The sequence below is a fragment of the Salvia splendens genome, chromosome 1, assembly GCF_004379255.2.
Source record: "Salvia splendens isolate huo1 chromosome 1, SspV2, whole genome shotgun sequence".
In the NCBI taxonomy this organism is placed as follows: domain Eukaryota; kingdom Viridiplantae; phylum Streptophyta; class Magnoliopsida; order Lamiales; family Lamiaceae; genus Salvia; species Salvia splendens.
In genome coordinates, this window is record NC_056032.1 from 32,034,745 (window position 1) to 32,060,676 (window position 25,932).

Below are 25,932 nucleotides of genomic sequence, written 5' to 3' on the forward strand. Positions count from 1 at the left end.
AAACTCGTGTCGTTTCCAAAGTTTCTATTTTTAAGAGACAGAGTTACAAGAGTGAGTATTTTTTTAAAATTCCGAGTTAAAGTGTATCAATTAATGGCGGACTAGAGGAGTATTTATTTGTTTGATAGCCTTAGAGCATCCGCAATGGCAGACTTCCGCGCGGATGTCAGACCGGCGTGCCCGACGTCCGTGCGGGACGTCCGCCATTGTGCAACTGTTCAACGGATACGGACGTCCGATACGGACATCGCATGTCCGCGTCTTTCCGCTCACGTCCTTCGCGACGTCCGTCGGGACGTCCACCATTGCGTTGACTCCCACGGACGTTGGCGCGGAATTCCCGATTTTTGCATTTTTTTTGAAAAAAATAAATAAATACGTCTCGTTGCATTTCATTTCATTCGCACCACTTGTTTTAACAAGTTTCTCTCTCTCTAAATTTCTTTTATATTTCCGTAATGTTTGGTAGTGGTAGTGGTAGTGGTGGTGGTGGGCATTATGAACACATGATGCGGATGATACACGCACGTTTCCGGGAGGCCGCGGAGAGGGAGGAACAAGCGGCCTCGGCGTCGGCGGTGCCTCGACCCATCCATCGTCGCACTATAGTGCCCCGGGATCACCTCGCTGCCCACAGTCAGTTGTATGAGGATTACTTTGCGCCGAAGCCACGGTTTGAGGATAACCTATTCCGGCGACGGTTTAGGATGCATCGTCCGCTCTTTTCTGCGTATCGTGGGCGCTTTGGAGCGTCGATACGGGTATTTTAGGGTGCGGGAGGATACGGCTGGTAAACCCGGCCACACGCTGATTCAGAAGTGCACTACCGCAATTAGGCAGTTGGCATACGGAGGTGCGGCCGACATGTTCGACGAGTACCTCCACATCGGCGAGACGACTGCCCGCGACTGCCTGAAGTATTTTTGTCAGGGCGTTAGGGAGATATTCAGGGATAGGTATCTTCGGAAGCCTACCCCCGAAGATTGTCAGGCTCTTCTGGATATGCACGGGAATCAACACGGGTTTCCGGGGATGTTAGGCAGCATAGATTGTATGCACTAGGAATGGAAGAACTGCCCCGCTGCCTGGAAAGGGATGTACGCTACTGGTTTCAAGGCCAAGAATCTCACGATGATCCTTGAAGCAGTAGCTGACTACCGGCATGCCTATTTTGGAGTAGCCGGGTCTAGCAACGACATCAACGTCCTCTAGTCGTCGCCCCTCTTCAACGACCAGTGCATGGGCGGTCCGGCCGCCAGTTTCTTCGCCAACGACAACCAGCACAGTATGTGTTATTATTTGGCGGATGGGATATACCCGATGTGGCCCGTCTTTGTGAAGACGATTAGATGCCCAACGGATGAAAAGAAGATATACTTTGCGCAACGTCAGGAGGCAGCGCGCAAGGATGTGGAGCGGGCATTTGGTGTGCTCCAGTCTCGATGGGCGGCAGTAAAGGGTCCATCACGGCTGTGGTATGTTGACAGCATCGCCGACATCATGTACGCATGTATTATCATGCACAACATGATTGTCGAAGATGAAGGCCCAACGCTGACCAATTGGGCCAACGATGATGCTACGGCTGCGGGTCCAAGCCACGGCGTGGCCACTGGCAATGTACGCATGGGGATACCCCATGACGATGTCGAGCGAGTCCGTGCATTCGCCGACATGCGCCAAAAACAAGCCCATGTTTGAATTCAGAACGATATAATTGAAGAAGTATGGCAGCGGAGGGGTCGTCGTTGATGGAGTTTTTAATTGTTGAAATGTATTTTTTTATTTTGGTGAAATGTACTTTTCTTTTTTTAATTAATGAAAATTTTATTCCGTATTCGTTTCGAATTTTTCTTCCGTAAATTGCTTAATTCCGTAAATTGTTAAATTGATGAATTTGTGATTTTTTTTAATGTGGGAAGTCCGTCGGGATGTCCTTGGGGATGTCCGTCACTGTGTAGTGGGATGTCTGTATGACGTGGCATCTGCAGTGAGAAGTCCGTATGATGTGGCATGAGAAGTTTTTAGGACGTCCGCACCACTGCGGATGCGAGGAGTATATTTTTCGAAATTTGAGGAAAGGAAATATCTGCAGGAAAGATATCCGATTCGCTCTCATATTACAAAATTGTTTTGGATTGAAGAAAATGGGATTCGCCGTTATGAATTCACCGGTTTTGCGATATCCTTGCTATACTTGTCTCTTCACGTCGTCGCTCCAACACCCACCCACATTCAATCCAACCAAGGTGCGTCGATATTATGCACGTCGCTACCATTAATAGTATTTTCATTTATTTCCTTAATTAAACCCTAACCTTTTAGGAAACTTTTTCAGATTGTTTAATATTTGTAGCACTCACCAGGTTTTGAGCTCGGATTTTCGTAGACGGCGGAATTGTCAAGCGACGGCTGATAAATCTGGTGTGTCACTGTCTGGGAACAGAATGTTGGTTAGTTTGTTTGATAAAATGCTGATAATTTTGATGACTTATTTATTCTAGTGAGAAATTGAGTATGATGTTGAGTTGAGAGGTTTGCTGTTGGACTTGGTAGGTGTTCGTCCCGCCGCACCCTTTAATTAAGCATTGGATTTCAGTTCTTCGGAATGAGCAGACGCCTTGTCCTGTATTCAGTAAGTCCCAATTTTTGCTCAAATTTTGTTAGTAGAAAAATGAAGAGGTGAATCTTGAATTTTAGTAATAGTAGTTTACTGAATTAGGTGTGGAATATGCTAAAGTATCCCAAATTCATGAAGGTTTCTTCTTGCAGGCTTCCTCGTCTTGTCTCGTTGTTTGTTTTCTTTTCTTTTTCTTATTTAATTGTTCGACTATGCTGTTTCAGAGAATGCTATGGCGGAGCTTGGGAGGTTGCTGATATATGAGGCCTCAAGGGAGTGGCTGGTTAGCTTTCACAGCTCCCATTTTACATGTTAACAGGAAGCAGAAAATAAAGTAAAAAAAGAAGATAACTTTGATGACAATGCATGAATATCATGAAATGGGAAGACTGCATAAGCAATGTGAACACTTTTGGTTTATTTAAACAGCATTTCGAGCATAGGCTTAAGCTTATTACTAGAGTATCTATCTATGCATATGCTAATAAGTTGCAAGTTTTGTGTTTTTATGAATTACTGGTAGCCAACTATCAGCGGAGAGATCCAGTCGCCAATGGGTGCTACTGAAGTGGAATTCATTGATCCAAGGGAACCCATTTCAGTTAGTCTCTCTCTCTCTCTCTCTCACACACACACACACACTCTGTCTTCCATCATCATTCTTCTTTCTCTTCCAACCTTTTATATGATTCTGTTCTTAGGTATAATAAATTATAAGGAAACAATGTGTGTCTCTTCCAACCTTTTATATGATTCTGTTCTTAGGTATAATAAATTATAAGGAAACAATGTGTGCATGCCCATGCGTGTGTGTGTGTTTGAGTTTATGGCTATAATGCTTTGGTAGTTGGATTTTGGGCTTAAGACTTGAGGCAATCATTATCCTACAGATTGTGCCCATATTGAGAGCTGGCCTGGCTTTGGCAGAGCATGCACCATCAGTTTTGCCAGCTACAAATACATATCATTTAGGTATGGATATGTTGTTTTTCTTATGATTAATATAAAATGGATTGCATTTCAATCATTGCAGGTTGTACATGTAATGTACCACTAAATGCCACTTTTCCCTCTTGGAGTGTATAACTTTTAAGCAAACTGGTGATGGTTTCATATTTGACAAATTCTTAGTTGTTTATTTAGTTGTCTACTCATGCATTATCTTTGATCCACTGATTTATTAATTTTGTATTTTGATTAACTCATGCTTGTCCAACTTAAATTGCCTTTTCACTGGATCTTTGCATTTTATTTGAACTAATAATGCTAGGCATCAGCAGAAATGAAGAGACACTTCAGCCATCTGTATATTTAAACAAGTAAGTGCCGTTTGCAAAAAACTTTATTGCGGTTAAGTAGATTAAATGTGGTCTTTATGTTTCAAACCCTTTCTAGTGCACTGTACTCTTAATTGTATAAATGCACGCTCAATTGAATATTTTCATTTGGATAGATTTGCCTCCAGTTTCTTCCTTTTTTGAATAGTGGTCGCATATGTCAGGCTTTTCATTAGTCTAATCGACTTTGTACTTATAAAACAGGTTACCAGCTAAATTTCCTGAAGGTGCTCGAGTTTTTGTGGTTGATCCCATGCTTGCAACAGGTATAGATTTTCAAATATCATCATTTGTAATTGCTGATATAATACAAATATTTATTGTCCTGAGAATTACTTGGAAGGTAGATTTAGGCAAGTCTGCAGTTTGGCATTCGGTCAGAATCAATGCTATATACTTAATATAGGTTGCCCTTCAGCTGCAAGAAAGCCTTCTCTATTGAAAGCTCATTAGGTGGGCCACATATAGAGGAGTTATGCAAATCTATGTATAGAATAATTTCCTGTAAAGTATAATAGCTATTTGGTAATAGGTTAAAGCATTCAAAGAGCACAAAGGATTTAATCTCACTGTTGCTGCATGTGTGCATTTCAAATTAAGTATTTTTGGTGATATGATTTAATGTTTCTTCTCATAATGTTTCAGGTGGTACAGTGGTTGCAGCTATACAATTGATAAAGGACCGAGGGGTTGACAATAAGCAAATAAAAGTGGTTCGTTTTCAATGTCAACAAAATGCTTATTGGAGTATATCTTAATTCACATATGTGGCCATAACATTGTTCGATTCACTTGTGTGTCCCCTTCATCATCGGTTCTGTTTGTCATAATATCCTAATGACCCCTGGCTGACATGGTTCCAACCAGGGTTGCCAAAAGCACGGGGCTCGGACAGGAATCGCCCCAATGTGGCTGGCGAGCAATATTCAAGGGGCAAGCCTGGGCCGATTTCAAATGCCTAAACTCTTCAAAATCTTATCAAATCTTTTTTTCCTAAAACAACTCATATATAATTAATGTTCAAATCCTATGTTCTCCTACTTCTTCAATTAAGTTCTTCGTGAATATCACTGGAAAATGAGAACCCACATCTGCTAGTCCGCCCCGATTTTTGGGGCGACCTGCCTGTCACCCAGTGTGCCCCGCGCTTCTGTCAACATTTTTTTCCCACTGCATGTACAATATTCACTGGTTGCATGAATGTTTGATGCAGATAGCCGCTGTTGCTGCCCCTCCTGCCCTTCAAAAATTGAGCAAGAAGTTCCCCGGGTAAATATATCTATGTATTATCTTGACTATACTATATTGGGACCCTATATTCTTGGTTTTGCAAGGTATGGGTTAAGAAACCCTCTTATTGTTTCTCAGGCTTCATGTGTATGCCGGAATCCTTGACCCTACCGTTAACGAGAAAGGGTAGGCTACTATTTCAAGGGGGAGCTAATCAATTGCTGCTGCCTTATGCTGAGTTCTTTTTTATTGTTTCGGTTCATTTCCTAATTGTAATTTTTCAGGTTCATAATTCCCGGACTTGGAGATGCTGGAGACCGTAGCTTCGGCACATAAATCTGGCTTTTAGCTTATTCTTCCCATTCTTCATTACCCCCAATTTTGTTTGAAGCAAGGTACGCCAGTCTCTGCTTAAAATTTTCAAAGTTATTGACGACTCAATTTATTTCATGAATAGAAATGAGTTTGATATTTCATTGAAACCTTGAAATCATTCAATGAAAAACGTTAGTGCAATTTTGTGACTGACTTAAGTTAATTGAACTCATGTCTTCAGGTAATTCTACCGTGTATTCAAATCAAGCCCACCGGTGATCACTTACAATTTGCGGCTTAAGAAATGGAGTATAAAAAAAATATTTTCTACCATCACAAATATCATTCAGTTCCATATAATTTTGCATGTGGCTTGAATTTCATGACCTTATATTATTTTGATTTTGTTACCTTTGTATGGCACTTACTTTTGTATACTATTTGCATATTTGAAAATCATTTTGCGGCAAATAATTATATCACACATTAAAAATAAAATAGTACTCCAAAGGAATAGACTATTCATATAAGAGAAAGAGAGAGAGAGAGAAAAAAAGGAGTAAAGAATCAACTCCAACCCATCTACGACTACAACATCTAAAGTTGCACTATAATCCTACAACCAGGAAGGTTAAACAAACTAGACACCAAAATATCCACCGTCGCAGCTGCAGCTGCAGGCGCCAGTGCTGCTGCCGTTGGTTCCATGCGGTGGCGGCTTGGTGCTCAGGCAACAGAAAACCAAGCCGATCAACAAGATGAAGCCACATGCTGAGGCCAAAGCTTGAGCCCATTGCTCATAATATCCCATCAGTTTCTTCAGTTATCTCGGCTGTTGCTGGGTCCCATCCAGGATTATATCTGTATCCAATGTTGAGAGTTGAGAGTGCGTGGGGTGTATATATATATATATGTGTAGCATGGTAGTATTATATTTTTGAAATCTAGGAGATGATATGCATAGTGCACATGGGTGAGACCTAAATGGCTAAATCTGCCTTAATATTTCACTTTCATACACCTATTTAATTGCATTTTCTTTTGTAGATTTGGTTAATCCGTGCTCTAACGCTATCTTAAAAGAGCTTATAATAATGGTTCTTTAACGAAAAGAGCACCGTAAAATTAAAGAAGCGGAACAGTTTTTTGTTTTCTACATGTGTTGGCCAGGCCAACTGAATCTGATCATATATTCTTGCACCTTTTTTGGAACGGGGCTTTGCCTTTTGAGTTCCTTTTTTCTTGTAGAATACAAAGATAAGAGTGAAATGCTTGCATTTGTATATGCAATCAATCCTTGGAGTTTATATTGCAATTGTTACCAATCCATATTCGAATATGCTCCAATTAGCCTATGTTTTGTGGGCCTCATTTGAGGTGCAAGTTGGAGTTTTGTATTATCAAATTGCACAATTATATTTTGTAAGAAATGGATGTAATCACTATAATCAGAAGGTGCTCAGCTATCTTGCGGAATTCCCATCTTTTGTTAACTGCGCCTGCGTTGTTATTTCCTTTAATAAGTATTTTTCTTTTGCTTTTTTATTACTTACCATTTGTTTAGTTCTGACCCCATGCTTTCTTAATTAATCTATGAAAAGGGCTAATCTCTCTAGTTGATGTGTTGTCATTCCACAACCGACTTATTTTTTCTTTTTAAACCGACTTCATGATTGCACTTTAATATGTTTGCAATTACATATTCTCTCGTAAGCAAGAAAAACTAACAAATTCAGTTAGCAATAATACACCACAAAAAACATCCCAAAAATACACGTTTCTAACACAATTTAGGTAAAGGTTGCTATTACTTTATACACGGCACTAAACTGATAAGAGGTGGACTTCTATACAACACAAGAAGAAATCTTTGAATATAAATTCCAAAGATTTCTCAATACTAAATCATATGGAATCCAACAGCTTTACAATGTTCTATCTGTAATCTTTGCAGAACATGCTCCATGAGAATTGACAGCCACGCAGAAATGAGCCAGAGAACATAACACACCATCTTCATAAGCACACCAATCCCACAAGTAGAATGGGAAGCTGAAAAAGATGAGGTATTTCATTGGTCAATATGGTGAAGCTTAATATGAACAAAGGTTTATTCATTTAGTTCACTTGGGGTATGACTTATCGAAAAAGTAAGGAAGATATGCTTGAACAAGTCAAATTATCATCCTTGGCTTGCTCCACAATAACTCTAGATTTACCATGCACAAGAATGGAACATATATCAGGGAAACAAAATGTACATGTTTTCTTATGACAATGAAAAATACTATGGTTATCTTTCTTCTCAGAAAACAGATATTCAAAACAACCTTACAACAGAAGGTAGGTATTCATAAATGTGAAATGGCCAATCATATATATCCCCGATTTCCTAAAAGTGGAAGGTGAACACATTGATAGTATAAAACTATCTCCTAGTAGCTTTTACATCCATGCCGTTTATTTATAACTAATTTAAAACCCCCCACGACTCTTACAACCATACATCATATGAAGTTGCAAAATGAAGTAAGGATGTCAAGAAGCACTTTGTACATAAACAGATACATCAAGATCCAACTGAAGAGACCGCAAATAACACTTTGAGCACATATGAGACTCACTTGGCTGGGACAAGTATGCAGAATATAATTATCCCAATTCCCAAGCTACCCTGACAATTTCTAAGAAACTTTAAAATTCTGGAACTGTAAGAAATCCATTTCATAAGTAATGCAACAAAATGCAATCATAATCAATTAAACATATAGAAATATACTGTTTGAAGTAAATGTAAAGATTAGATATTATGACATTCTCAGGGTAAAGAAACTGACATGTGCTCAGCTACCACAAGCTACAGCTCACTATAATTGCGCCAAACTGCGCGGAATTCTTCACGGAATGTATTCAGCCGAGCTTTCAGGTTTGGCGTTCTAAAGCTAGCATGAATGAGGGTGGCTGAGAGAGAAAGAGGTCAGAGATGTACAAAAGCTTCAACCCAGAAAAGTATATGAAACTAAGGGGTAAACTTACCAAGTAGACCAACAGTGAATGCCCACAAGACAGTAACAATGCCACAAGAGATAAACCAAAGGATGCAGCTCACTGCAGAGAGAAGTATTACATATTATTACCAGCATCAAGCTGTTAACAATTGTCGATAAATACGTCTAAATATCTCATACCTATGGAAAATGCCAAGGAAAATATCCAGCGTGGCCATCCACATATATGTATGGATCGTCTAGACGATGGGCGCCCACGAATAACAGGCCTAACTCAATTATAACCCTAAGTCAGGAGCGTAATTTAGCGATAACAATTGTAGAGATGTAGTAATGCTTACGTAAGGGGAGGCCTCATTTTGGCAGCTAGATGTGGTGAAAATTGACGAACGGTTCTTGTGACTTTCTCATTAAAAGTGCCTGCAAAGCTAAATGCACAAATATCTTGCAATATAAGAAAGCAGAGAACAAAAACAGCATATCCAAAAAAACACATCATGTCTAATCAAAAGCACTATGTGTTACAATAAGCACAGGTCTCGCAACAATGTAATCCATACCTATCATTTAGGAAAGCAATGCTCAGAGCTGCCATTAGAGCTGCAACAATTGCTAGCGGCCTCCTAAGAAACCCCATCCCTGAAATTACCATTCTTAGCAGTATAATTCAAGCAATTAAATAATCATGTGAGCACGCACACAAACAAACATCCGCCATCATTTTCTTACCAAGAATGAAAACAATCATGATGAAATAATTGGTCCGGTAACTGCAAAAATAAGATGATAAATACAAAAGTAAGGATTGCGCTTCAATAACTGATTTCACATCCGCACTGGAAACGGGAAAAAAAATAGCAACTGAAATAGTAGAATTAATGGCAAGCTAATAGAGAATTGAAAAAAATGAATCGATGAGAATAAAGCATAAGGAGAAGGATCGAACTAGTAGAGGTTGCATTTGAGGCGACTGTTCCATTTGGCATAAGAGCGCGGAAGAGAGAATCGGGAGAAGAACTCCGAGAATGGACGCGGCGGGGACGACCAGTCGACTTCTCGCAGCGCCTCCACCAGATCCTCAGCAGTGACGTTGCTCCAATCCATCCGCCCAGAACAATTAATTGGGAGAAACCCTAGGCAAGGCAGCAGCAACCAAATAGAAGAGGACTAGGAAACAAAAACAAAAGAAAAACTATGGATTGAAGAAAGAGGCAGTGGTGGATTTCGTGTTTGGACTAATTTGGTGATAAGTCAGAGAGAGAGAGAGAGGAACAAGTTTGAAGAAGAGAGAGATGGAGACGATCATAACTCATCAAGGCTGCAAAAACAAAGGAACGTCTGAGCCCCTCGAACTAGTCTGGTGTGTGAGACTACACCACCCAGACAACTTGTTTGAAATAATATCTTAGGGCATCCGCAGTGGTGCGGATGTCCCGGCAGAATTCCCCACAGAATTCCCAAAAACACCTCTTGCCACGTCATAAGGACTTCTCATTGCACTGCCACGTCATACGGACTTCACACTGCACAGTGTCGGAATTCCCCTACGGAATTCCCACATTAAAAAAAATCACAAATTCACAAATTAAACAATTTCCAGAAGTAAACAATTTACGTAATTAAAATTTCGACGAAAATAAGGAAAAAATTTCATTAAAATAAGAAATGTACATTTCACCAAATAAAAAAAATACATTTCAATAATTAAAAACTACATCAACGACGACCCATACGATGCCACACTTCTTCAATAATATCGTTCTGGAGTCGAACGTGGGCTTGTTTTTGGCGCATGTCGGCAAATGCACGGACTCGATCGACGTCATCATGGGGAATCCCCATGCGTACATTGCTAGTGGCCACGCCGTGGCTTGGACCCGCAACATCAGCATCATCATTGGCCCAATCGGTAAGTGCTGAACCTTCATCTTCGACGATCATGTTGTGCATGATAATACATGCGTACATGATCTCGGCGACGTTGTCAACGTACCACAGCCGTGATGGACCCTTCATTGCCGTCCATCGAGCCTGGAGCACACCAAATGTCCGCTCCACATCCTTGCGCGCTGCCTCCTGACGTTGCGCAAAGTATACCTTCTTCGCATCCGTTGGACATCTGATCGTCTTCACAAAGACGGGCCACATCGGGTATATCCCATCCGCCAAATAATAGCCCATGTTGTGCTGGTTGCCGTTGGCGACGAAGTTGACGTCCGGACCGACGCCCATGCACTGGTCGTTGAAAAAGGGCGACGACTGAAGGACGTTGATGTCGTTGTTCGACCCGGCTACTCCAAAATAGGCATGTCATATCCACAACCGGTAGTCAGCTACCGCTTCAAGGATCATTGTGGGATTCTTGGCCTTGAAACCGGTAGTGTACATCCCTTTCCATGCAGCGGGGCAGTTCTTCCATTCCCAGTGCATACAATCTATGCTGCCCAGCATCCCCGGGAAGCCGTGCTGAGCCCCGTGCATATCCAGCAGAGCCTGACAATCTTCGGGGGTAGGCTTCCGAAGATACCTATCCCCGAATATCTCCCTAACGCCCTGACAAAAATACTTCAGACAGTCGCGGGCTGTCGACTCGCCGAACATGTCCGTCGCACCTCCGTACGCCAACTGCCTCAGTGCGGCAGTGCACTTCTGAATCGGTGTATGGCCGGGTTTACCCGCCGCATCCTCTCGCACCCTGAAATATCCGTATCGACGCAACAAAGCGCCAACGATACGCATAAACAACGGCCGTTGCATCCTAAACCGTCGCCTGAATAGGGTCTCCCCAAACCGTGGCTTCGGTGAAAAATAGTCCTCGTACGACCGACGGTGGGCAGTGAGGTGGTCGCGGGGTACTATAGTGCGACGGTGGATGGGTCGAGGCACCGCTGGCGCCGAGGCCTCTTGTTCCTCCCTCGCCGCGGCCTCCCGCACACGTGCCCAAATCGGAGCCATTACGTCTTCGTGATGGCCACTACCACTACCACTACCACTACCAGCCATTACTTTTATATAAAAGAAATTTAGAGAGAGAAACTTGTTAAAACAAGTGGTACGAAATGAAACGAAGTTCAACGAGCGGTATATATAGACATTACAAAAAATGAAATAAAGCGGAATTCCGTGGGAGTCAACGCAATGGCGGACGTCCCCGCGGAATTCCGCTTAACGCCGCGGACCTGCGACGTCCTCAGCCCAATTCCGTATCCGTGGCGGGCACGCCTAATGGCGGATATCTGCGACGGAATTCCGGGACGTCCGTGGGAATTCCGCGCGGAAGTCCGCCATTGCTGATGCTCTTATTGTTTGGAAATAAAAATTTATTTAGTCTAAATGAATAGATTTTTTGAATTTAAAAAAACTTAGTACAATATATGAAAATGATCACAATAGCATTGAGTATGACTTTTCTTAAGGTGGGCGATTTTGCGAGCTACATTAGATTCGTCCCTAAATTCGTATGAACTCTAGCTTGCTACAAATGGATAGGTAGTTGCATCATAAAGATATGAATAAAGGCCAAAAGTAGTCCTGAACATATGACGATTTTATGATTTTGGTACAGAACATTATCTTTTGAATTATTTAGTCCAACATAATTAAAAACGGGCCAAATTTAGTCCTTTTTGGACTGCGCCGTTTAAAACTAACAGTCAAATAGCTGTTTAGTTAATTTTGACGGAATTAAGTAACTAATTATGCTTTATTAGAGCCTAAATTATAACCTAATATTTTGTTCATAAAATTTTAAATGTCTTCAAAAAACGCCAAAAATACAAAACAAAAATTTTTATCTCTTTTCTCAACACAGAGTTACCGATGAGTAAATCAAACTAGTACAATTTAGTGTTTATAAATTTCAACTTAATCAATAATAAATAAATTTAAATTGCATCCATAGCTGTACTACGCAATCTACAGTCAATTTACACAAATTGAAACCAAATTCCACGAAAAACAAAAATAGAATCAACACTTATTCACACCGCCGCTGTTGGTGGGATTGTAGAAGCTTGAAGGCGATGAGATTTTAGAAAAGAGGAGGAAAAGAAGCCGAGAGATTTGAGTTCGCCGTGGAGAAAAAAGCTGGAGGAGATGGCCGCTACGTGCCGTCGCACGGCGGCTACGACGGCCTCATGGGCAGCAGAGTGAGAGAATCAGCGACGAGAGTGGGGAAGAAGGAGGCGCCCCCTCTCCTTTATGAAAATCCGATTTTCATTTTGTTAGGGGTTAAGTTTATTTTTAGCTTTTTTAAAAGACATCATTTTCTTTAAATTTGTTTTTTTAGAATAATAGGAGTACTATATTATTTAAAAAAAAATTCCAATCTAAAAATCTAATCCGGTTAAAATCAGCTAAACATTCGTTGACTGTTAATTTTAAACGGCGCTGTCTAATAAAGACTAAATCTGACCTGTTTTTAATTGTACTGCACTAAATAATTCAAAAGATAATATTTTGGACTAAAATCATAATGTCACGCAACATTCAATAACTCTGCTGCGATTTTTTGAAGCTAGTATTTTTTTTGGGAGAATTGAATAAACGCCTCCCTCTGCATCTTCACATTTTATATCAAAGTCTTCAACTCAGTCCGTATTCAGGGCAAGACCGCACTGCAGGCACGATCTTTAAGAATCATTTTTTTTCCATCCAATAGATTCTAAATTAATCAATTATTAATTATTGAAGCATTATTGTTTATGTAAGTTAAATTGTGTAACGTGAAGAAAGAATTTTGTTCAGTCCCAAGTTATGTTATTTATTTACTGCCAAAGCCATCAAAATCTCTAAGAGCATCCGCAATGGGAGATTTCGCCGTTGAATTCCCACGGATGTGCCGAAATTTCGTGGCGGACATCCGCCATTAGGCACGAATGGTACGGATACGGAATTGAGCTGAGGACGTCGTAGGTCCGCGGCCTTCTGCGGAATTCCTCAGGGACGTCCGCCATTGCGTCGACTCCCGCGGAATTCCGATTTATTTATTTATTTATTGTTTATTTAACAAGTTTCTCTCTCTAAATTTCTTTTATATGATAGTAATGGCTGGTAGTGGTAGTGGTAGTGGCCATCACGAAGACCCTATGGCTCGGATTTGGGCACAGGTGCATTTGCCGACATGCGCCAAAAACAAGCCTATGTTCGACTCCAAAACGATATTATTGAAGAAGTGTGCAGCGTAGGGGTCGTCGTTGATGTAGTTTGTAATTATTGAAATGTATTTTTTTATTTGGTGAAATGTACTTTTCTTTTTTTTAATGGATTTTTTCCCATTCGCGTCGAAATTTTAATTCCGTAAATTCTTTACTTCCGGAAAGTGGTTAATTTATGAATTTGTGAATTTTTTTTAATGTGGGAATTTCTTCGGGAATTCCGCCACTGTGCAGTGGGAAGTCCGTATGACGTGACAGTGCAGTGGGAAGTTCTTAGAGAATGCACAACGGTGGATGCCGGCCCCGCGTCCGTCCGCGCCGCTGGCAAGGATGAGGCTCGCCGCCGCTGCGCCAGCGAGCAGGCGACGTGGCGGCACGCGATTGGGCAACGGCATAGCCGTTGCCTTTGAATTTTTTTTTATTTAAATTCGTTATTTAATTTTTTAAAATGATAAAAAAAAATCCAAATCACAAAAATATGGCCGTTTTTTTGCCCATTTTTCTGAATTTTTTTATATATATTTTTTTATTTTTTTCCCCCAAAATCATCTATAAATACACACATTCATCATCCATTTATCACTTCAAATCATCTCTCATTCATCTCTCATTCATAATTCTCATACAAACTATCAACACATTCATCCCTCACTCAAAACCTCAAATGAATTTCACCCATCTTATGGCGGAAGCGGAGCGCGAAGAACAAGAATACTACGAACAACATCGGGCCACTTACGAAGCATATGTCGCGGCGAATACCCCCGCTCCTCCTTATCAACGAACTAGATCAACTCGTCGCTACATCCATCGTGACCGGGAGGGAGCTCACGAAAGGCTCGTTGCCGACTAGCCGCGGTTTCTTGCAGATTACTTCAGGCACCGTTTTCGCATGTCAAAGCGCCTGTTCATGCGAATTGTCAACACATTGTCCGCACGTGTTGAATTCTTCCAAACAGGTCCAGATGCAGCCGACCGGCAAAGTATCACGCCGTTGCCGAAGTGTACGTGTGCCATCCGACAACTCGCTACTGGGAAAACGGCCGACCTCTTCGACGAGTATTTGCATGTCGGTGATTCCACTAGAATCCTTTGTCTAAAGAATTTTTGCGAGGGCGTTCGTTCAGATTTCGGTGATGAATTCCTTCGGGTACCCACCACCGATGATTGCCAACGGTTGCTTCGTTTTCACGAATCAGTCCATGGCTTTCCCGGAATGCTTGGCAGCATTGACTGCATGCATTGGAGGTGGAAGAATTGCCCGACTGCTTGGAGGGGGCAACACTTAAGCGGTCACGAAAGCGGCGGCCCAACACTTATCCTTGAGGCGGTCACCGACTACCCCCTATGGATTTGTCATGCATATTTCGGCGTTGCCGGATCCAACAACGACTTGAACGTGCTCTATTTTTCACCACTCTTCAATGATGTGATGAATGGTGTAGCACCGGCTATCGATTTCACCGTCAACGGAACTACATACCACATGAGTTACTATCTCGCCGATGGTATCTACCCAAGGTGGTCGACTTTCGTGAAGACGCTCAGCAACCCGCACGACCCGAGACGGGTTCTTTTTGCGCAGCGTCAAGAGTCCGCGCGGAAAGACGTCGAAAGAGCCTTCGGGGTCCTTCAAGCCCGATTCAACATTGTGAAGGCCCCGGCTCGGCTGTTGTACGTGAATAATATTGCCGACATCATGTTCACGTGTATTATCTTACACAACATGATTATAGCCGACGAAGGACCGAGTGCGGCTAGCTTCTACGACGAGGATGAAGCCGGAAGCTCAACCGCGAGGTCTCCCCCACGCCGAGGTGCGCATACGACGGTTGGCCAGAGGATCGAGACAAGGCACACAATGCGCGATACCCGAACCCACATTCAGCTACAAGAAGACCTAATCAAACACATGTGGGCGAAATTCGGCAACGAGTAGTTGTTTTTTTAATTTTAGAATTTTAATTATGTAATTTTTAGATTTTAATTATGTCCTTTTAAATTTATTTGTAATTTGTAATGTTATTTCGGTTTTTTTAATGAATTTTCGTATTATGGAAATGTTTTTGTTTAATTGAATTTTAAATTGAATTGTGCTCGTTCTTGCGGAAGAGCACAGCTGTGGGTGTTGTGCTCTTGCCAGAGAGTAGACAGGAATAGTGGTGCCGGCCCACAACCGTGCTCGCTGGCCAGAGCACGGTTGTGGATGCTCTTATGCGCAGGGAAATTCAATATGTCCTGTTTTACATTAATGTCAGCAGACTGCATACATACTTATGCGCAGCAGTCAATTTGTTGAGATATCGGTTTAAGTCTTTACCGATATGGCTGCGTGAAATAAGTTTCATTGCGCATTTTCAGGAGCCAGGAAAGATGTACGTTGTTTTGGAGTATTGCAGAGGAGGTGACCTTTCAATTCATCTTCAACGACTCCAAGGAGGAATCTCCGAGGCAACTACAAAGCGCTTTATGCAGCAACTAGGTATCACTTATTGTTTTGCCCTCTTCTGTATGCAGCCGAGGGTTTCTTCATAATTTTTATGATATGCAGCCGAGGGCCTCAAAGTTCTCCGCGAAAACAATCTTATACACCCGGACTTAAAGCCTCAGGTGTGCATTGAAACAATTACTTTATCTCTGTAGTGAGGTTCTTATAGTCTTTAATCAATCAATAGTTCCAAATGTAACCATAATTTGAATAGTTGTTATGAACTGAAATAGTGTGCCTGAATCCTGAACAGAATCTCCTCCTTTCATCTAACGGTGACAACAGCATCCTGAACATTGCTGATTTCGGCTTTGCAAGGCATGACTATTTTCTCTTGAATCTTGTATTTCTGGTGATGTTGCTAGTCAAGTATGATGAAATAGTAGCATAAATTTACTCTCTGTAACTTGTATGGGCACATACCAATGTAAAGCTTGAATTTGAAACAAAAAAATTATTTCGTTCTGCCAGATCTCTACAACCTTTAGGCCTTGCAGAAACTTTATGTCGTTCACCACTATACATGGCTCCCGAAATAATGCAGCTCCTGAGATATGATGCTAAGGTGGCATTCAATAGTTCACATTCTAATCCTCTCCTACTCCTAGTATTAACCCAATAAAACATGCAGATCTCTGGAGTGTTGGTGTCATTCTATTCCAACTTGTAACCGGGAAAACTCCTTTTACAGGAGTTAACCAGATACAGGTATGTTATCTTAGAGTTTGATTGCTTCTAAGCTTTTTAGCTGTATTTTGCTTGTAACAAAACATTGTCTGAACTGTATTCCTCAGCTGCTCCAGAACATCATTAAAGCAACTGATTTGAAGTTCCCACCTGAGGCAAAGGATTTGAGTATGCACTGCATGGATTTGTGCAGAAAATTGCTGCGGGGCAATCCAGGTATTCCATTGTTTGATCAATACAAAAAAATTCGGATTTTGGAGTGTCTGAATTTATGAAAATTGTATGGTTACTTTATAAAAAAAATACATATCAATTTGTTGACACCCTTATTTATACAGTGTAGCGGTTGACATTTGAGGAGTTTTTTAACCATCCTTATCTGTCTCAAAGACAACTTGATGAATCATTCAGGTGAACACAATATGCAAGTTTATTCGATCATGATAATACATATGTTCCTTTTCTGTTGCAAACTTCTCTTTTGCAGAAACAGGCAATCAGAAAGAGTGTTAGATGGTTTCCCTCTTGAGGGGAATACAGATGAAAGCTTTGATGAAGATTGTTTACCTGAATGTAATACAGCGGAAAGTTTGCATGAAGAGTGTTTACCGTTTAGTCTAGATGAAGAATCCAGTGGCACTATTGTCAGTCCATCTTACCCAGAAACAACCACCAAAAAGTCAACGCACGAGAGATTTTCTCCTCTTAAAGAAGAAATTACAGGGCCCAGAGTAGACAGCCTCCAAGGAAAGCTCAAGGGGTCTCCTAAAACCATGGACCTTGATTTACTACTAGATACTCATCCTAAAAAAGGTAGCTATGTTGATAATCTTATACTCCCCATCCCCTAAAAATAGAAACATTTGAGATGACATGGGTTTTAATGCAAAATTGGTAAAGTAAGCGAGGGATAGAAAGAAAAGTGAGTTAGTGGAAAATGGGTCCCACCTTATTAGAAATAAAGATATTTCCTAAAAAAAAGAAAGTTTCTATTTTTAGGGGCCGGAGGGAGGATGATTCTTTTGTGGCATAGATTCTTTAAGCACAGCTTATATTGCTTAGTAGCTTTTCATTTATCTGTCTAATTTGATATGACTTGACAGTCGATGATCCAGTGGAGTCCATAGACAAGGATTCATGATTGTCCCTGGTTCTCCAATGAAAATTCCATCAGTAGGGCATGCTTTCAAGGCTAGTTATTTCCAGTCTAAATATGGAAGTGCACCTTCTCATCCTGAAAATATTTATACTACTCCATTTCCGATAATTGGGGGGTGAACTGGTAAAGTTGATGGCGCACGAGGTATAGAAAGTCCGCTATCTGCTCCTGAGATTTCACATGGATCAGTGAATGACTTATTTAGTTTAGAGCTGCCATCAACTGACTACACGATACGGATTAGTTCATTGCAGCGCTTTGCAGCTGCCATCACTGAGTTAGTAAATGACAAGGTAATTTAAAGAACTTTGACTGAAGCTTGAGCAATCTTGCTAGATTATGACACTAATTTGTATATCGTCATTAGTTTGAGATGTATTTTATATCACCTATATAACATGAATCTCCCAACTGTCCTGTTTGAGGTATGTTAAAAATATGGCTCTCATTTTATAGATCAAGGGAGGAAAGCAGCTAGAAGCCTTTTCAGTTCAGCTCGTTATTCTTGCTATATGGAAGCAAGCTTTGCACATTTGTCACACTCATGCAGCTTCAGCTATGCATGGAAGTCCAAGCCGTGATGATACAAGATCAAGAGAAGTCTCTCAGGCTGGGCGTAATTCATCTGGTGAAGAGTTTCTTAATAATATTGCGAATAGGCAGAGGGGCCAGTTAACATCAGTGAACAGATAGAGAAAGCATTTCTTCAAGAAGTTGAGCATGCTGAGGAACTTGCGAAAGTAATAGAGCCTGGTACGAGGACCAACCCTATTAATCTTGTCCATATGCAAGAGTTTTTGGCTCATAGACGCCCGCGATCAAGAACCTGAAATATGAAAGTTTAACATGCTCTTTAATTGGATAACTAATTGACAAGGATTTGAGGCTATTCCATTTGCCATCTCTCTATTCATATCCATGTATTAGATGGATATATATGCTTTATAATTTATTCAGTGACGAAATCACGAGTTTCTTGATTTAGGAATAAGGAGATCCCAGATGCTATGGAATTAATATATCAATCTGCTCTAGCGTTGGGGAGACACGGAGCAGTAAGTATTAGTTCGATATTTGCTAGATGACAGGGTAAAGAATGTTACCAAAAATATTCAAACATGACAGGGTAAAGAATGTGAGATTTTTTGTGGATTGGTTGCAGGTAGATGAATATATGGGTGATACTGAAAGTGCTGTGATTTTCTACTCAAAATCCGTTCACCTATTCCGTTTTCTTCTAGTGGAGGCACCGAGCCTCGCTTTGAATCCTCAATTTTCCCTCACCAACTCGGACCGATACCGGATCGAGAATTACATTAATGCCATCAAGAACAGGCATAACATTTCAAGGTCTCAAAAAATTGGTATGTTGAAGGGAGATCATCATCCTAGCTCTTCTTGAAACCGGTGCCGTACCAAGAAAATCACTTTAATTTCAATTCTTTATTTTTTATTTTCACCTTATTTTCCTTCTGTAAATTCCTAGCAACATGAAAGCATGCCTGTGCTGTATATATATATATTCACGCTTAATTCTTGAAAATCCAAATTTGTACAGACGTTGTAAGCCTATATGGATCAATCTTATCTTGAGTTTATTTTACGCTTCCTTTGAAGTCATAACTATTAGTGTTGGAGAGAGAGAGAGAGAGAGAGTCAACCTCCATGGATGACCAACCATAGCCTAATGTGTCATCTCATGCTGCAATAGTCCTTTGTTGGTTCAACCTCCTCTTCCCAGCTGAAACCTTCTTCTCTTTAAGTCTCCATTTTCCATTTATATTCTCATCATCTTCGTAGCATTCAACAATGGCTACATGCTTCCAACCACCACCATCAGCAACCATAGAAGATGACTCTGTGGTGCTCTTCTCCACGTCGGACTCGCCGGAGGAGTCCACCAGCCAGTCCTCCTCCTCCAACCACTCCCCACCCCACCACCACACCCAAACACCTTACAAACTCACAATTACCAACCTATCCTACACCGTTCACAAAAACACATGGTTCTCCACCCTCGTTCCCGGGGGTGCTAAGCTGCCACCGATCAACATTCTGAAATCCGTCTCCTTTGTCGCGAGAAGCTCCGAGATCCTCGCGGTTGTGGGCCCGAGCGGAACGGGAAAGTCCACCCTCCTTAGAATCGTCTCTGGCCGGGTACGCGACCGAGACTTTGATCCCAAGAGCATCGTCCTCAACGACAACATCGTGGCCAGCCAAGAACATCTTAGAAAGATATGTGGCTTCATTGCTCAAGAAGACACCCTTTTCCCTCTCCTCACGGTTAAAGAAACACTCATGTTCAGTGCAAAGTTCAGGCTAAAGGAGATGACTGCTCGCGACAGAGAAGACAGAGTCGACTGCCTGATGCAAGAGCTCGGTCTCGTCCATGTGGCTGATACTTTCGTCGGAGACGAAGACAATCATGGGATATCCGGAGGAGAGAGGAAGAGAGTCTCCATCGCAGTGGACGTGATCCATGATCCTCCCATTTTGCTTCTCGACGAGCCAACTTCTGGCCTCGACAGCAGCTCGGCTCTCCATGTAGTCGAGCTGCTTTCGTCCATGGCTCAAGGCAGGCAGAGGACCATAATCCTCTCTATTCACCAACCAAGTTACCGAATCCTCCAACGCATTCCAAACTTCTTGATCCTCTCCCACGGTTCAGTGGTCCACAACGGCTCGCTCCAGTCTCTAGAGCTAGCCATCACGAAGCAGGGGTTCAAGATCCCACCACAGATCAACCCTCTCGAGTTCTCAATGGAGATGGTATCCATTCTTGAGGAGTCCCACTCGAAAAGGCAGAATACGAATACGTATTCAACGCTGCAGATTGAAAGAGCCAAGAAGGAAGTAGGCAGTGATCCATTTGTCTGGCGAGTATATGAGATAATGGTGTTGTGTGTTAGGTTATGGAAGATTATTTACAGAACTAAGCAGCTTTTATTGGCTCGAACGATGCAAGCTCTAGTTGGAGGGTTGGGTTTGGGGAGCGTTTATGTTGGAGTAGGGAAAGACGAAGGCGGAGTTGCAGAGAGATTAGGCCTATTCGCGTTTAGTCTGAGCTTTCTGCTGTCCTCAACGGTGGAAGCTTTGCCTATTTATCTTCAAGAGAGGCGCGTGTTGATGAAGGAGGCATCGAGGGGCTCGTATAGAGTGTCCTCCTACTTGATCGCCAACACCATCATCTTCTTTCCCTTGTTGTTTGTGGTGGCGATTCTGTTTTCCGTGCCATTGTATTGGATTGTTGGGCTCAACCCTTCGTATTCTGCATTCTTGTTTTTCACGTTGGTTGTGTGGCTGATCGTGCTGATGGCGAGCTCTCTGGTGCTGTTTCTGAGCGTTATATCCCCGGATTTCATATCCGGGAATTCGCTCATCTGCACTGCTTTGGGAGCTTTCTTTCTGTTTTCGGGCTACTTCATCCCAAGAGAGTTCATTCCCAAATACTGGCTTTTCATGTATTATGTGTCTCTTTATCGGTACCCTCTTGATTCTCTGCTTCTCAACGAGTATTGGAGTGAGAGAGGCGAGTGTTTCTCGACAAGGTCTGGCGTGTGTGTGCTCACCGGGAGAGATGTGTTGAAGAGCAGGGGACTGGAGGAGGACACCAGATGGATCAACGTTGCCATCATGCTCGCCTTCTTCGTTTTGTATCGGATACTTTCTTGGGTTCTTCTTACCCGGAAGGTTTCCAAGACAGATCTGTGATGTAATAAAATCAAATCAATTTTTTTTCTCCTGCTTCTATATGTATCAAAGTTGATGAGAGGGCACTTGTTTCCATAAGCGTGTTATCCTCAAAGAAGCAATACATCAATGAACTTCACAGGTGAAATTGAATAATACAACAATTTTAAAAATGTAATGAATTAAATCATCTCATTTGTAATAATACAAATCAACAGAGCTGAAGAGCTCAGCTCGTACAAAACTGTTTCAAGTGTGACAACATTTGATCAAATAATCATAACAAAATCTACTGACATGGAAGACCTAAAACTACAACAAATGTTCGCTAGAGTAAATCATTGATGCCGAATTCAACAATATCAATAGACTTTACACTGAGACATCACCGTCTTTGGCAGCAACATAATTTACCGCCACAAATTAGAGTTATCTACCTATATTAGTAACATCCCTTACAATTTAAATCAAAACTGGCCCTCACTGTTCCCTTAGGGCCAAGGGTTTTAGGAGGTTGACAACTGAACTGGTAAGCCATGACCAGATGCAGCGATCGAACTAACTGAAAGGCCCTTGTGCTAGAAGCTTCTTCAACGTTTCATAGGTCATGAAAACAATGCCTACACCTGGAACAACCTTGTAGTATTCAGGCATTATCCCCCTATACATTCCACGGAGGCCTTCAGAATGGATAATGTGTTTCAACGTTCCAAGTAATCCAGTTTTGTATACCCGGGCTCGACCAGCAGCACCTTCTAATTGCATTCTTCGCCTTACGAGATCCAAAGGGAATGTCGCTACAGCCAAACAAATATATCAAGTTAGTGCATTCTTCACCTTCAGACTTGGACAACTGGCCAAGCTGAGCAGTTTAAACATTCATCCCTTTAATTTCAGTACAAAGTTACCAGGTGTTGAACATGAGGGCTTGCTTGCTTATAAATCTAATGTGTAGCATCAATTCAAGTTTGACTTAATGATACAGTTGAACTAGTTATTTTGGACCACGTTTGTATCGTAGTCAAGAAAAACAGGAAAGGTACCATAGGCAAGGCTCACCTGTTGATGACGCAATGCCAGAAAGACTACCACAAGCAAGGCTCACCAATACAGTAGAATCATCAGGCCTAGTCAAATAAATAATTTTAAGCCCATTTATATACAAAAAAGGATGCCTAAAATTGAAGTAAAATAACTAAGTTTCTTTTACCTGTGAGAGAGCCAGGAAGATCTCAAACCCTCATAAACCGAAAAGCTTATCGCTATACTGGGCCCAACTCCCTGTAGCCCAAATGATAAACTAAATAAAATCAAAATTCTCTATGGATACCATAGGAAAGGTACCAATAATGTATAAAGGCAAAGGAAAAAAGACATATTTAAAGGCAAAGGAAAGTTACCAATAATGTTGCTCCTAGCCCTTTGTACAGGCCAAAAAAACCTTCATCTCGGCAGATGGTACGAATTGAATGCCTAATGCCTTCGTAATATATGGTATTCCTCTACAATAAAAAAGTTTGCAATTAGTTAATAATAATAATTCAAAAGTGGAGAATTTGCAGTTAGGGTCATAATGCTTCCCCCACTATCTCAAACATATTTATACATATTTGAGGTTCTAGAGTGATGTCGTGCAAGCCTTCGTTATTGTGACATTTCTTCTCTTTCTACTTCTTTTTTTCCTAGTATTTCATTTTCAGTGATCCAGAGGTTATGGCTAAACATAAACAGGTCATGCTTCAATTTCAGCATTGCAATACTTTACCTGTGCCGCCAGCCTTGTTCTAACAAGATCCAAAGGATATGTAGCAGACGCGGCAGTCATTCCTGCCAAGCCACCACCTACAAAATGCACAAATGCATCTGCATGGGGATGTTCTCCATTACCTTCAAGACCGGGTATTGATCTCAAAATCTGGCAGGAAAGTGAAAATACCTCTATTGTCAGCACGTGAACAAGCTTGAACCATGATAGTAATGCAATATGCTCAATTTAATAAAATTACTCACTCTTTTGTACTGTTCATAAGAATAGAAGTTGACTGAAGAATAAGGAAGACGATGGGCTATGGTAACCAAATTCCCTTTCCAGAATGCCCTAACACCTTCTTCATTAACTATACGTAACGCCTCGCGCCATATACAAGGCTTACTCAGTATCGCAACATCTGAATGCATGCCTTGCAGCTACCATAAGATTAAAAAAGAAATTTGTAAGACGAATATAAAATTAAGCTTCAAAAACATCTTGACAAATTTGTGGACTAAAATAAAACGTCGATTTTTTCAGTAAGCTTATCTGGCTACAACTTTCCGCACCAATTTAAGCAACAAAACAGAGTGAAGACAGAGTAAGGGAAGGATAAGACGTAATTTACCTGGAACAGAATGGTGAGCCGCGCTAGAGGAGCAGTACATGTCTTACTGAAAGCTCCGGCGATGCCACCGGCGAGAAGCTGCGGAACCGTGCCAATCTGCGATATTTGCGGCTGCTGCGGCCGCGATTGTTGGTGTAGAAACTTCCTCGCGGCGGAGCCGCCATCCACTCCAACTCTAGCTTCCATCAATTCGAACAGAAAATCAGCAAACCTAATCAACAACGCCACAGAAGTCCTCTAAAAATCTTCAGCGTGTCGAAGGAAAATCCAATTCGAGATTGACGGCGACGAAGAAGCCAATCGAACTCCCCGCCCATTCCACGCGGAGATTTCTCAGATTTATGAAAATGGCATAAAACTAAAACTTAGTGGAAAAGCCCTAGTCAATTTGATTCCGTGGAATATTACGTTGAATCTTGAAATTTGAAAGCCAAGAGCTTTCACACCACATGAATTATGGGCCGGTCCTGGGCCTGGGCCTCTTTTTATAGTGATGACTAAACTCTGCCGGGGGTCTATACAATTTGAAGCCCAAACTTTACATTGGGCTTTTAACACAAAGCCCATTTTGAATATTCTTCTACACAGTTGCACCATTTCTTCAATAAAGCGCATCTTTCTTTTTTTCTTTTAGGGAAGTATTATTAACTGAAAAAGGAAACGACATATCATAAAGTTTTAATAACTTAAAATTCTGAAAGGGGATTTGCATTGATTCTTAAAGAATAGGGTAGACATAGGTAAACAACATTAAAGTTACTAGTATATAAACCATTATCACAGTATTCGAAAAGTTTGAATTAAAATACATAGGTTCCAATGATTGGTCGATGGGAAGTAGTAGAAGGAGTTGTTTTATTTATTACTTGGTGAGGAAATTAGGGGAAGCCAATTAGCTTAGCTCCCAATTAGTTCGGTTCGGTTCGGTTCGGTTAGCCTATTAATGGGAATAAACAATCCTCACCGCTAAGTAATGATCAGCTCAATAATGGATTACACCTTAAAAGACAGTTTTGCCCTTTCTGGTTTTAGCTGGAGTACTATCAAATAATACTGGTTTTAGCTGGTATAGAGTATTGTTTACAGAGATAAATCACTATCCCTCAAAATAGTTTTTACGATATTTCAATTTACTAAATTGGTACCTCACTCACAACTAAAAGTTATTTACTACTCTTACTTAATTACTAAACTGTTTCCAGGGTTTTGATTGTTTTCCAACATAAATTTTTTAAATTATTGTGAAAGTAAAACAACAGGTGATCAAGACTAAATTTAACCTAGTTTCCTCGGAAACTAAACGGCATATGCTTCACCTAAAAACTATACCAATAATATCTCATTAAATTTCTTTTGCTTCTCGTTTTTTTCATTTTACATCAAGTAATCTATATCTATACCTACTATAAAAGTAGAGGTTTGTAGAAATTAAAACAAGAATTTCATTATGAATATTTAAATAAAATTAATAAGTAAAAATATTTAATTTTTATACAATTGAGAGACGTGAAAGTGAAAAGATTTTGAAACATAAATTGAATACCCACTTCATATATTTATTGAGGGAATTGTAAAGATTTTGGAAGAGAAAAAATGGATGATAAATTGAATAAGTACTACTATCTTCATTTATATTTACAATCGATGCTGAATTGAACAATTAGTAGTAAAATATTCAATGTGAAATTGAAAATAAAACTAGTACTACACAAATGAAGATTTCTTGTTATGGTTATACTAAAATGACAATTCTAATTAAAATTACAACCTACCATCAATGAAGATCCTTAGATTTAGGAACATATTCAACCTTAGTCTGCCACGTGTCAGGATTGTTTGCCTATATATTGCATATTGTTTGATT

The 25,932-nt window shown here is 40.9% G+C and overlaps 4 protein-coding genes and 1 pseudogene across 7 annotated transcripts; 3 read left to right on the forward strand and 2 right to left on the reverse strand.

Annotated features, from left to right (window-relative positions):
* Positions 1-2,066: 2,066 nt before the first annotated feature.
* Positions 2,067-5,973, forward strand: LOC121747243 (uracil phosphoribosyltransferase-like). Of its 3 annotated transcripts, none has more exons than XM_042141251.1 (14): positions 2,067-2,249; positions 2,367-2,453; positions 2,557-2,635; positions 2,723-2,758; positions 2,845-2,903; positions 3,144-3,221; positions 3,511-3,592; positions 3,891-3,939; positions 4,162-4,223; positions 4,603-4,670; positions 5,171-5,226; positions 5,326-5,373; positions 5,472-5,582; positions 5,744-5,973. In XM_042141251.1, the coding sequence occupies exons 1-13, from the start codon at positions 2,148-2,150 to the stop codon at positions 5,521-5,523; spliced, it is 858 nt and encodes a 285-aa protein (XP_041997185.1). In that variant the 5' UTR covers positions 2,067-2,147; the 3' UTR covers positions 5,524-5,582; positions 5,744-5,973. The 3 variants fall into 3 exon arrangements, with proteins under 3 accessions (XP_041997185.1, XP_041997191.1, XP_041997199.1); XM_042141265.1 differs by having other exon boundaries at positions 2,106-2,249; positions 2,339-2,453; XM_042141257.1 differs by lacking the exon at positions 2,723-2,758.
* Positions 5,974-7,212: 1,239 nt separating this feature from the next.
* Positions 7,213-9,872, reverse strand: LOC121747264 (PRA1 family protein A1-like). 2 transcript variants are annotated; one of them, XR_006039168.1, is made up of 9 exons: positions 9,457-9,872; positions 9,240-9,280; positions 9,071-9,149; positions 8,852-8,938; positions 8,691-8,779; positions 8,539-8,610; positions 8,340-8,463; positions 8,127-8,176; positions 7,213-7,554 (listed from the first exon to the last, which is right to left on the reverse strand). XR_006039168.1 is itself a non-coding variant. In XM_042141276.1 (8 exons), the coding sequence occupies exons 1-7, from the start codon at positions 9,612-9,614 to the stop codon at positions 8,360-8,362; spliced, it is 630 nt and encodes a 209-aa protein (XP_041997210.1). In that variant the 5' UTR covers positions 9,615-9,872; the 3' UTR covers positions 7,213-7,554; positions 8,340-8,359. The 2 variants fall into 2 exon arrangements, 1 of the variants encoding a protein (XP_041997210.1); XM_042141276.1 differs by lacking the exon at positions 8,127-8,176.
* Positions 9,873-15,960: 6,088 nt separating this feature from the next.
* On the forward strand, positions 15,961-19,598 carry LOC121772375 (annotated as a pseudogene).
* Positions 19,599-19,719: 121 nt separating this feature from the next.
* Positions 19,720-21,737, forward strand: LOC121802848 (ABC transporter G family member 23-like). Its single transcript, XM_042202546.1, has one exon. It carries the CDS (start codon positions 19,810-19,812, stop codon positions 21,709-21,711), a length of 1,902 nt encoding a protein of 633 aa, XP_042058480.1. The 5' UTR covers positions 19,720-19,809; the 3' UTR covers positions 21,712-21,737.
* A 117-nt stretch (positions 21,738-21,854) lies between these two features.
* Positions 21,855-24,452, reverse strand: LOC121798250 (mitochondrial substrate carrier family protein B-like). Its single transcript, XM_042197159.1, has 7 exons — positions 24,069-24,452; positions 23,701-23,877; positions 23,456-23,605; positions 23,091-23,192; positions 22,901-22,971; positions 22,750-22,817; positions 21,855-22,487 (listed from the first exon to the last, which is right to left on the reverse strand). The coding sequence occupies exons 1-7, from the start codon at positions 24,252-24,254 to the stop codon at positions 22,249-22,251; spliced, it is 993 nt and encodes a 330-aa protein (XP_042053093.1). The 5' UTR covers positions 24,255-24,452; the 3' UTR covers positions 21,855-22,248.
* Between the last annotated feature and the right edge of the window lie 1,480 nt (positions 24,453-25,932).